At 52.4% G+C, this 11,927-nt stretch overlaps 1 protein-coding gene across 1 annotated transcript; it reads right to left on the reverse strand.

Moving 5' to 3' along the window:
- Nucleotides 1–9,813: 9,813 nt before the first annotated feature.
- LOC123160522 (mitogen-activated protein kinase kinase kinase 17) lies at nt 9,814–11,379 on the reverse strand. The gene has a single exon (XM_044578337.1). The coding sequence runs from the start codon at nt 11,251–11,253 to the stop codon at nt 9,814–9,816; it is 1,440 nt and encodes a 479-aa protein (XP_044434272.1). The 5' UTR covers nt 11,254–11,379.
- Nucleotides 11,380–11,927: the final 548 nt, after the last annotated feature.

Raw genomic sequence — 11,927 nt, forward strand, 5'->3', positions numbered from 1 at the left:
AGAGCACAGGGAGGCGAGGAGGTCGAGGGCGAGGCAGGAGCCCACCGCCCGCAGCACGGCCGTACGCTGACGAATCGATCAGCCTCGGCCATCAGCAGGTCAACGCCGCCGCTCTCGAGTTTGTCTCCTGTCGAATCGCGCCGACGCCTCCCGTCGCATCTGCCTTGGCTAGCAGCAGGTCAACGCCGCGGCCTCGCCGGAGCGGGCAGGGGCGTGCGCGCACGGGGACTCGGCATCACCGGAGCGGGCAGTGGCGCTGGGCCTTGGCCTCGCCAAAGCGGGCGGGGGTGCGGGCATGAGGGGCTCGGCCTCGCCGGAGCCGGTAGGAGCACGGGCACAAGGGTCTTCGGCCTTGCCGGAACGGGCAGGGGCTCGGGGGGGGGCGCTCAGCCTCGCCGGAGCATGCTGGGGAGGCCTCGGGTGCAGAGGATGGCCACCGGAGCTCGCAGGCGACGGAACCCCCTATCTGAATCCTCCATGGGGAATTTAAGAGGAAGGGGATAAAACTGACATGTGGGCCCCACATGTTAACGATCAAAGTTAACGGTGCTGACTTTTTCAGTCCTGACGGATGGGCCCAGTCTGTCATAAGTGTGTTTAAAATGGATGAATCGGTCGATTTACAGACATGGTAGTTTTTAGTCATAGATTAGCAAAAAAAATGATAGTTTTCGGCACAAATTCGTAAAGTGGTAGTTTGTGGTCACAGGTCCACGAATTGTGATAGTTTTTGGTTAAATACTCTAAGAGAAGGGATGATTATTGCAGTTATCATTTTGAACAGTGGCACGGTGCCTCCCTGCTCTTTAAAAAACAGTGTCACGGTCTTGAGAAGACAAATTTCACGTCAGTGGTATCTACAATCGCATAATATCTAAAAATGTCTACTGGTACCAATCATTAGACCCATGATACCAACGAATGATCGCCCATGATCGATGGAAGGGCGTCACGTTCCTCGGAGAAATCGGGCCCAGGTCAGCATGAGATGAGCACCGTGGCGTCAACATAAAAAGAACACGACAATGCTAGCTGTCGATGCAACTATATACTAGATCGGTAACGCGCCTTGACGCGAGGGTGCCGGACCCAACGATATTGTAAGCCATGGAAGATCAAACAACATGATGCATTAGTATAAAGGCAAGTTTAACACATATAACAGCGCAACCGATTATAGTGTTAAAGGGTAAGAAGAAACATTTACTCTGTCCAAAAGAATAACATCATTGAGTTCAACAGGCTCATGAGATTATAAAAGCTGAAAGCAAGGTAGCATCCAATTTAGCACATGAGATTATGAAATGTTAATCTCCAAATTCCAGAACCATTCATCATCAACAACATAATAGAATTAAAATAGGAAAACTTTACATATAGACCATTTTATTATTTATAAGAGATACACAGAGTAAGTAGTCCCATATCAAAACATTCAGTAGCGTGACAAAATAAAAGGAGATGCATGTACATATCAGAATTGAGATTCTCCAAATCCCAAATCTCGGTCATGAAATATATTCTTTATCAGAATTTGAAGTACCGCAATGGCCTAATAATCACTGTCAATGTAAGGTACTGCATGCTTTTCTTTCGCTTCATATGAACAGAATTTCTCTATTAAATAATCATAGTTGATATCAATGTCCAACCTTGAAAACCACTGCATTAGTAACTTGATGCATTCGTTTTGTCTTCACTTTGTCATAGTAGACACATTTATTGCCCCATTCTGATTTTAAAACTCTGCTGCACAAGTTAATATCATGACAATATAAGTGCCAAAGATAATGAAAATGTTTGTTATACGCTATTTTCTGATTAAAGAGAAACATCAAGCATCTAGCATAATTTTACGATTGAAGAGAAACATCAAGCATCTAGCCGAACAGGGCATCTTATAATAAATGGATCATTGGCTATCCTTGATTGGCAAACTAACTCGATATCTCCAGGAAAAGAACCTGTCATGACACATTATGCACTAAAAAGGCAAAAGGCAACCATATAGGGTACATAATGTTTGCAGTCCATCGGCTTTACCAAACACTAAAAAGGGGTGAGCATAAATACACCTCGCTAATCGACCATGGAGGAGAAGCATATGATGTACCATTGGGTACAGAGACAACATGGGGAGGTCCAGGATGAAGGCGACGAACGCCGATGGTGTTGCTTTCACCTGGTGGAGGGAAGTAGAGGACATGGACAATGGTAAATATTTAGACTCAAAGCATGAAAAAAACATCACATGCTCCAGAAATGCATAGAAAATAATGTCTGAAGCCTTCACAAAACAACTTTTGTAAAAGCATATGCATTGGCTTGATAAATCCAATATTGGATGCAGAATGTTAAACTCAATTTGATCAATAGTGTAATCAGACAGAGTTGTATGGCATGCACTGCAGGCATCACATTAAGATCACTTAATAAATTTGTATCTGAAAGTAACTTAAAAGTCCAGCACAGTGCAGGCTTTTTTTGTACAAAATGATTATAGGTTGAGACTGAAAGATTTTATTTTTCTATAATACACACAAGCATGTATATAATTATAGAAGCGTCCGTCCACGTCATTACGATACAACAAGCGACGACAGTCCACCACTAAGTGCCGCTACGGTGGCTGCTCAGGCACACTCCACCTAAACAACCATCCAAAATGATCACTGAAATCCCAATTCAGCAGCCCAGCCAATGGCATGCTTTGGCTCAACTACTCAAAGGGTTCACCAGATTAGATATGTTTAATTCAGTGTCGAAGTAGAATATCTTAGCTAAGCGACACAAAAAATTACATAACACGATATGTTTAGTTCTGCAAACTCAGTCCATCAACACATCACTGATAGCAGCAGTCCTAAAGGCAAGAACAAATACCAATGTTTTCAACTTGATGCTGTATACGGAAAATGGCTTGATTTGCCAGTGTTCGGACATCAATAACTCGATAGTCCAAGCGTGTGTCCTGACCAACATGGACAAGTGGCACTCCCTTCTGCAAAACAACAAGATACCATTAGCTGAACCCAGATATCATCATCGGAGATTGGAGCAACAATCCGTGTCCTCCTCCTTTATGCATCCAAAGAGGAGGCAAGCAAATACGCAGATTGTGTAGACTGACATACTGATTCAGCTATTGCAAACTCCTCAGCACTCCGTCCGGCATCCTCCACGCTGATTGGTAGCTTCGGGTCAGCCCTGTTGTTGCAGTAGAGCTTCCTGACCTGAATATCCACCTGCCAGCCATCAAATGGAATTACAAATAACTACTGTGGTGTGTATGTCAGCCCACAATTCGAACAGTCAACAGACAGAGGGGACTTGCAACGAAACGAGATCTCAAACTTATAAAAGACGGGTAAACAAACGGAACCATCTCCCTCTCTGCCTCCTCCTCATCTTCCTGGCACTCACAGGCTGCGGCGTACAAGCAAGAGAAGGCGAGGGACTGGGCTGACCTCAGACCCTCTCATCCATCCCTGTAGCGGGCCTCGTCGGCGAGGATGCCTCGTCGAGGAACTCGGGCTCCTTGTCGCCGGTGGCCATGTTCCCGGCCTTCTTGGTCGGCTGCGCCATGCGCCTCTTGGTCGCCGCCGTCGCGTGCCCCTCCTCCTTCTGCCGCTCCATGGAGGCGGCCGTCTCCTCGTCCTCCCCGAGCGTGAGCTCCTCCTCGGCGACGGGGACGGGCCAGGGAGGTGGTCTAGGGTTTGGAAGGAGAGAGAGAGGTGAGGCGGGAGGAAGAGGAGAGGGGCGGTGTGAGGTCGTGGATGGGTGCCCGAGTGAGCGGCGGCGGCGGCCGGTGGCGGGGCAGGGAGGCGGCGCGGGTTAGGGTTTCGAGGGAGAGAGGGAGGCGGCGTGGGAGGAAGAGAAGGAGCGACGCGAGTGAGAGAGGAGCGACAGCTAGGGCATCTCCACAGGAGCGGGCCACTTTTATACCGGAGGACGCGAAATGACGAAACTGCCCTTCGGGGGGCGCTGGAATTACCCGCGGTGGCACGATTGTTGCCGTACTATTCATTGTAGCAGTGTTCCGGTCGGATCCAACGGCCGAGGTGATCCGGTGGCAAGATCAGACGGCCCAAAACGCATCAAAAATGCGATCCGACGGCCGAGACTCGCTGAGCTGTGAGAACGCTCATGTTCTCCCAACTAACATAGTAGTCTGATACTTCGGAAAACGCAGCGGCTCCAGTCATGATGAGAGGCGGCGAGTCGATCGGGTGGCGCCATGTGCGCTGTGCAAAATGTTGGATTGCAGCCCACCAAACTGCACCAGATACAACGCTATTGCCGCAGCACCGGCCGGGACACATGGCTGCCCGTGGCGCTGCCCACATGTGCTGAGTTGTGTTACTCTAGTTAGTTTTCTTGTCAGAGTACGCAATTTGTGAGTACAAGGAAGCAATACAGTTGGCCTATGATCACCGGTGACGCTGAATCGGTTCGCGATCAGCAGTGACGCGCCCAATTCCCCGCGACAGGGAGGTGTACGGCACCGGGCCATCAAGATTCCGTGGCTCTTCACTCGCCCGTTGTCGTAAAACGCAGGAGAAAGGCGGTGAGAGGAGCGCACACAAGTGCGGCACAAATGCGGGCGTTCAGAAAGATAGGCAGCGACGCGGCGCACTGAGGCGAATCGGCGACACACGGCGCAGCAGCACGGCCCGGGTTGGCATCGCTTCGCTTGGCGGACAGACAAGCACGACGATGTGCAAAGCGCAGTGGCGCGCGTGTAGCGACTCCTCGATCGACGCCGTCCGCGGCCACTCCACTTGCGCCCGCGCGTCGTGCATGGGTACGTACGCAGCTACCGTTAGCACGGTCAGACGCGACTAGCTGTGGCCTGTGGGTAGATTAGATATGCATCGTTGGCTGGTTGCACGTCCAATGATCAGACCAAACATCATCCAACAGAAGCTGGGTTTTTAGAGCATCTACAGCCGGACGCCCAAACCGGCCTCAAACGTCCGGGTGGCTCGTCCGGCCACAGACCAGTCGTGAAAATCTGACGCACACGAAAGTCTTAACCGGGCCTCAAACGTCCGGGCTGACCTGCACCCCCATATTCAGCACAAATATGGAACGGATATGGGGCGTCCGGGCGCCCGCCACGTCGGACTGACGGCGGAGTCCCACGCGAAATTGCCCGGAAACCCGGCAGTCCGAAGTTTGTCTTCTCCGTCGGACCGATGTCGCCGCGTGGCGCCGCTCCGGCGGGCCGTGTAGTGCCTAGCCTGGCAATTTAAGTCGACCGCCAGCACTGAAACCCTACCATCCACATTTTCCTCCGTCTGTTCGTCGCCGCCGCCACTTTCCACTCCCCGTCCGCCTAGTAGCCATGCCCCCACGCCGCCGGGTGAGGAGCCGCCCATTTCTAACGCCAGAGCGCCAGCTGGAGCTCCTTGAGTAGATTGGGGCAAGGCGCGAAGCCTGGATCGCCGCGGGGCTACCTCCGGATGCAGTGGATCCGAAGGAGGAGGACGATGTGGGGGACGCTGGCGACGTGGATCTGCAGGCGGAGCAGCAGGCCATCTTCGATCCCCTTCGCTCGGAGTCGGCTGCGGAGACCAGACACCGTCGCCGGCAGGATATGGAGGCGCAGCAGGCCGCGGAGGAGGCGGAGATGCTCGCCTACATGGACGAGGTCGAGCTGGAGGAGGATGAGCTGGAGCCCTCATACGCGGCCGTCACCGACGTCGTAGACATCTCCGACTACGAAGATTAGCTAGGGTAGCACATAGGATTTCTTTTGCATGCCTTGTATGGATTTAGGGGTTGAAATATGAGAGACTCATATGCAGAGTGGCTAATTTGATGCGTGACCGATCACTATCCGCGGATCCGCCCGATCTTGTCTGCGGACGTTTGAGGGATCAGATTTGTCAAATCCAGCCGTAGATGCTCTATGTCCAAACTACAAAGTTGTCTCTAGCCTCCCCCTGACCCATAAACAGTAATTAGTGTCCATGTTTCATTATTGTGTTTAGAGGTGAACTTAACAACTACTAGTTCAAAAGGCCGAACATCAGTGAGTACATCTGCGGTAGAAAATGAATTCCTCACGGCCCCATTTAAGGGAAAGGTGGATATATCGTAACCATGCCAGATGGATTTTCAACTGAGTTTTAGTAGATATTCTCATATGCGGTCATGGATAGCATGATGATTTTTTCCCCATGAATTTCAAGCGGCGACATGTCACTATATGGTCACAACTGGTGGCAACTACCTTGCACCCAAGACGTAAATAGACCATGATCATTAGACGGTTCCGACCCAATTGTCTCCTAACTATTTCTGAATACTCGTCAAGGTGGCAACAATAAGATCTAAGCAGGTTCCTGACCACGTGGTTTGTCCAAGAAAGCATCTTCGAAGGATTTCTAATATTACATTCACAAGATCCATCAGAAAAAAGGTGGGAGTACTAGGTTTCTGAATTGATTTTGAGAAGACAGACGATAAGGTTAAAAAGTGGTGGTTTCTATTCAAACCCTCGGGACGAAAGGATTTTTCACTTCTTTCTGATGTAAGCGGATGGAGTGACTTATATTATGTTGAGGTGCTTTGTATCACAATAATTTAGGGATATATTTATAAACAAAGAAAGATCTCAAGGAGGGGAGCTTCTGTCCTATATCTCTACTTTTTGAATAGTTTGGATTGCTTACCACACGTGTCACGTGGTTGTCCTATATCTCTACTATTAAAGGGGAGTAGGTCGTTCCCTTCCTCGCCTTTAAGGTTTTTCTCTCTCCTTTGATTACACCCCTTCTCACAGATTTACTTCCAATTTCAATTGCCCGACATCACATCTGCTACCTTCCATAATATGGTAACTAATGTTATTATTTTTCTGTTGGCAAATTGAAAAAACAGTAAGCCCACTAATTATTTCCAATTTTGTCGCCCAACATCACATCCCCGCCCACTTATTTATTTCCAAACTTATTTGCCCAACATCACATCTCCTTCGGTTAGTAATATGAACACTAGTTTTTTTTTTTGTTTGGCAAATTGGAAACGTGATACTCCCACTGATTTAATTCCACTTTTATTTATCCAAAGCGTGTATGGGTGACAGTGGAAGGGGATTGTAACCGAATGAGCCATTGAGATATGTGGATTGGGGGCGGAGATAGTGGGGTGAAAGGTATACGGGAGGCACAATTGATATGGACCACTAAACTATGTATGCCATCCGTTGCAACACACATGCAATTAGCTAGTTCTTTTATAATTCGATATGCCAACAAGTTTGATTGAGAGAGTTTAGTCCGAGAGTATAATTCATAGGATGGTGCCTCATCTTGTTGATGATTGATTTGTGCAATTTGGAGTAAGCTGATTAAATCATTCTATTCGTGGATCATGACCTAAAAAAACAACGAATATACTACTTTTAAAGTAAAACCTCGACAAGTAGTTTGGAAAGGAGTGAGCACTACTTATTATAGCAACACAAGGTTCAAACAAACAAAAAATAAGAGTGAGATTTTATTCTTCAGCGAGGGACAAAAATGGCGGTGGAGTTCAATCGACTAGAGGGGTGAACAGAGCCTTATCAAGTTTCATTCAATTTTTTGTTAATCATGCAAGAATGAAGCTTACAACTCTACCATGTACTCCCTCCGTCCGGAAATACTTGTTCTAAAAATGGATAAAATGGATGTATCTATAACTAAAATAAGTCTAGATACAACCATTTCTAGGACAAGTATTTCTGGACGGAGGTAGTACCAAAAAGTGTTAGTATAAAGCTAGAAACAAGTTGATTTATTAGCGTGCGTTTCTGTTCCATGACTTGTATTTATATCCGTATTTAGACGAATCTAACACAAGAATTTTGGGACGAAAGGAGTATGCTCGTTGATTTTTGCACCAATCGCAAGTTGATATATACTAGTACAACAAGCAGAATAATACCTAGACTATGAAAAATGTTTATAAATATCTTGGACCAAATCCAAAGAAAACAGAATATGCGCTCCATCTGCCCATGTGAGAGCAGGTTCCGGTCGCGTGTACGGCTTGGTGTAGGGACGGCCCGGTGATCGCCGGCCCTCACGCACCGACGCCACCGGCATGAATCGGCTTCACTTTTTTACATCGTGTTTGTCCTTGTGCTCTGCATGCGGCATGCCGACTAAGAGCAACTCTAGCAGACCCCGCATCTGGCGCAAACCCGCATAATTCCGGCGATTATACGGGCTCGGCTCATTTCTCTGGTCAGACCAGAGCTCGCATCGGTGTCCGGCTCGTAATTTTTTTTGCCGCAGCCCGCAAACGCAACCCCCGAGGCACTATAACTGTGGGTTTGCGGGGCAGATGCGGGTCGAAACCCTATCCTCCCGCCGCCGCGTTCCCCTCCAATTCCCCACCGCGCCGCTCGATTTCTCGCCGCCGGCGAGCCTTGAACCACCATGGCCGACTCGGGGAATGAGGCGGAGCGCCGCCGCCGCGCCGGATCTGACACCGCGCGCAAGCGGGGGGCGCGTCGGTGGCTCAACCACGGTGCCCGGCCGCCGCCGGCATTCGACCGGCACGAGCTCGACGAGTACGAGCTCGAGCGCGCCCGTCGCCGCCGCGCCTCCTCTGGCAACTGGTCCGCGGGGAGCTCATCCGGCCACTGGTCCGCGGGGAGCTCATCCGCGGGCGCATCGAGCTCGCGGCTCGTTCCGGTGAAGAGGGAGCCGGAGGAGGCCGTGCCCGATGCGCCGCCGCGCCGAGGCGTCATCGGACCCGAGGACTACCTCCCACCGGGGCAGGAGGAGCTCCTCGAGCGCGTCGTCCTAGAGCGGTCGGCGAGGGATCAGGAGGAGATGGAAGAGCGCATCCGGCGCGAACTCGAGTACGAGCGGCTCTTCCTCGATTCGGGCCTCACGGCATCGCTGGCGCATGCATCGAAGGAGGCCGACCTGCGCGTGATGAAGGAGGAGCAGGCGAAGCTCTTCGTCGACCTCGGCTCCGACTCCGACTGATCGCCGCCGGTGGGCAGCTACCGCAGGAGCTCCGGTGAGCTCAATTTTGTTGCAGTGATGCGGTAGCGTAGGCCCTGTCTAGCATATCTAACCTCTATGTATGTATGTGGTGTGTATGAACTTATTTATGCGAAGAAGAACCATGTATGCTCGCGAGCTCCGGCGAGCTGTTGTTTAAATTTCTCGCACGAAACAATTTTTTTTAAATTTTAGGGGTCCGTTTGCGGTTTCTAGTCCACCGCCGCAATTTTCGGCCTGCATAATCGCCCCCGTGCGACCTGCAAACACATTTTACGGGTCGGCAAAATGCGGGATCTGCTAGAGTTGCTCTAACTCATGAGAGAAACAGATAAACACTAGCCTGCCAGTTCTCATCAGTCTAGAAACATGCGGAGCATGGTTTGGGGGTACGTGTCGACTGCGCCGGCACACCCACTCGAAAGAAAAAAAGACTGCGCCGGCGCACAGCCGACACGCCATCCACAAGCGCACGGCGAGAGGACACCGGAGGGGTGGTGGCGCTCGTGGCTGTTTCCATCTCCACCCGGCGAAGCAATCTCTGGACGGGACGCTTGCTTGACTCGCTTTCGCTCGTCGGCCGTCCACTCCGTCTGCTGGACCCACGTAAAAACAATAGGTTTTTCACCGTGCGGCAGCACTTTGTGTCGACGATCCATTCGAGCAGTACGCCTGCAGTGCAGTGACGCTGCGCTTGCCGCGTCGACCCGAGCCTTTCTGCGGTGGAAGATTCACCGTGCGGCGGCGTGCCGCGCGAGCTCTGTGTCCACGCTGGATTTCCTTTCCTCCACCACGCCACGTGCTGTTAGTTACTGTATGTGTGACCTAATTTCCCCCCGAAATTGTCGACCCATCGGATTCGGCGGACACAGCCTAATTTTTCTTTGAATTCGTTGACGTCGCAATGGGGAGCAGAATTATGAGCGGAGACAAAAAAGAGGAGCAGCGCCAAGCAGGATACTGTTTGTGTAACAACGAATTCGATTGCATCAGTGATTATGTTGCAACACAGTACTGTTTGCACTAACAATTTACTACATGGCACTAATTGGCCAGAAACAAAACTCTTCAAAAACTGACAATGCCTAACGACTGGATCAGCCTCGTACGTTTCTCCTGCGTGGAGGAAGCTGCTGTGCTCTACGTCAACGGCAATGTCGAGAAAGCCGGACTCTGCATCTACTGATTCTTCTTCACTTGTGATCGCGTCGTCCACGATGATGACGGTCGTCTCCTTGGCCGGCACGGCAACTGCTTCCGTTGGTGCGGATAGGACGTCGATCCAGCCCTCGTCGGAGTCCCACTCTGGGAGCGCCGAGGCAGGGCAGGCCAATGCTCCGATCCTCCTCTCGGCCGCGCTGTCGTGCTCCGCCTCGTCGGTGTCTGACTCCGACTCCCAGAATGCCGCGTCCAGCGTGCTCTTGGGCGACACCCATTTGCTCTCCACGGCTTGCGGCTTCGCGTCGACCACGGCGGAGGCCAAGAACCGGTGCTCCAGCAGCTGCGCCGCCGTGCACCGGTCGCTGGCCTGCCTGACCAAGCACCGGCGCAGGAAGTCCTTGGCCTCGACGGACAGCCATTGGGGCACCTCTGGGACGGCCTCCGTGTACCCGATCCGGTGCAGCGCGGCGAGCGCGTCGCCGTCCATGCCGTTCCACGGGGCGCGGCCGGTGGCCATCTCGACGACCGTGCAGCCAAGCGCCCAGACGTCGGCCGCGGGGCCCTGCTCCTCGCCGCGCGCCACCTCCGGCGCCATGAACGCGGGCGTGCCGCCGATGATCGGCACGCCAGCGCCCACTTTCCTCGCGCAGCCGAAGTCCGCGAGCTTGGCGCGGCCGTCGGCGCCGATCACGACGTTCCTGGCCTTGACGTCCCCGTGCACCATCCCGGCGCCGTGAAGGTACGCGAGCCCGGCCGCCACGTCTGCGGCGTACCCGCGGACGGTGCGCTCGTCGAGCCCCCCGTCGATCGCCGCCCGGTCCGCCAGCGAGCCTCCCGGGGCGAACTCGAGGAAGAGCTGGTAGGAGCCGTCGCGGGCGGCGCGGCCGCCGATGCAGGAGACGACGCGCGAGGAGCGCAGGCAGGACATGAGGTCCTCCTCCCTCTTAAGAGCTGAGGCGCACGCTGCCGTGGCGGACTTGACCGCGAAGAGCTCGCCCGACACGTCGTCCGACGCGAGGAAGACCTCGGCCCCCGACGCGCCGCGGCCGATCGTCTGCACCCGCGTCCATTGTTTGCTCGCCATCTTGATCTTATGTGCGTTGCAAATTGGGGTTGTTGTGGTTGGTGTTGGTACTCTGTTGTCGAGCTTGCTTGTGGCCTGCTGAATTGATGATGGGTTCTCTTTTTTTGGCGGGTGTGCGTATATATAGGACGGGGAGGGGGGAGAAAGGAAGGCTTTGCACTTGTGGAGAATAAGAAAGGTTTAGAACATGGCGTGTGTGGGGATTAGTAAATCCGGAAGCAAAAAGGCGTGGGAAGAAAGCTGTTTAGGCCCTCGAGCACGAGCACGCGCTCGCGGCGGCGGGATTCCTTCTATGAGTGGGAACGCGCGGTCCGGGCTTGACCTGACCAAGCTTCGCGCTGCGCCTCTGCCTAGCCCGCGTCAGATTATCTCGTGTCCGAATAGGAAAACTATTAAACCGTGTCAAACCATTAAAGTGCGAGTGTTTTTTGCTCAGCCGATTATTCTTGGAAGGTGCAATCTTTGTGAGCGGTATAGTTGTCAAAGTCTTGGTCGCTCATAGCGAGACGAGGTGTGTGAAACACAGTATTGTGATGGGTCCGCGTGTGTAAACTTATCGGGGGTGGAAGTCAGCGGGCGCACCTGAAGGGAGCGGAGTTGGCCAGTTGGGATCTCCTCGGTTGGTCGTTTGCCACTGCGGCATGCCAAGTCCACCGACGCAGTGCACTGCACCC

The sequence above is a fragment of the Triticum aestivum genome, chromosome 1D (assembly GCF_018294505.1).
Source record: "Triticum aestivum cultivar Chinese Spring chromosome 1D, IWGSC CS RefSeq v2.1, whole genome shotgun sequence".
Lineage (NCBI taxonomy): Eukaryota > Viridiplantae > Streptophyta > Magnoliopsida > Poales > Poaceae > Triticum > Triticum aestivum.

What these genes read in the sequence shown, in the direction of transcription:
- LOC123160522 (XM_044578337.1), bottom strand. Translation starts at nt 11,253, where the DNA reads ATGGCGAGCAAACAATGGACGCGGGTGCAGACGATCGGCCGCGGCGCG.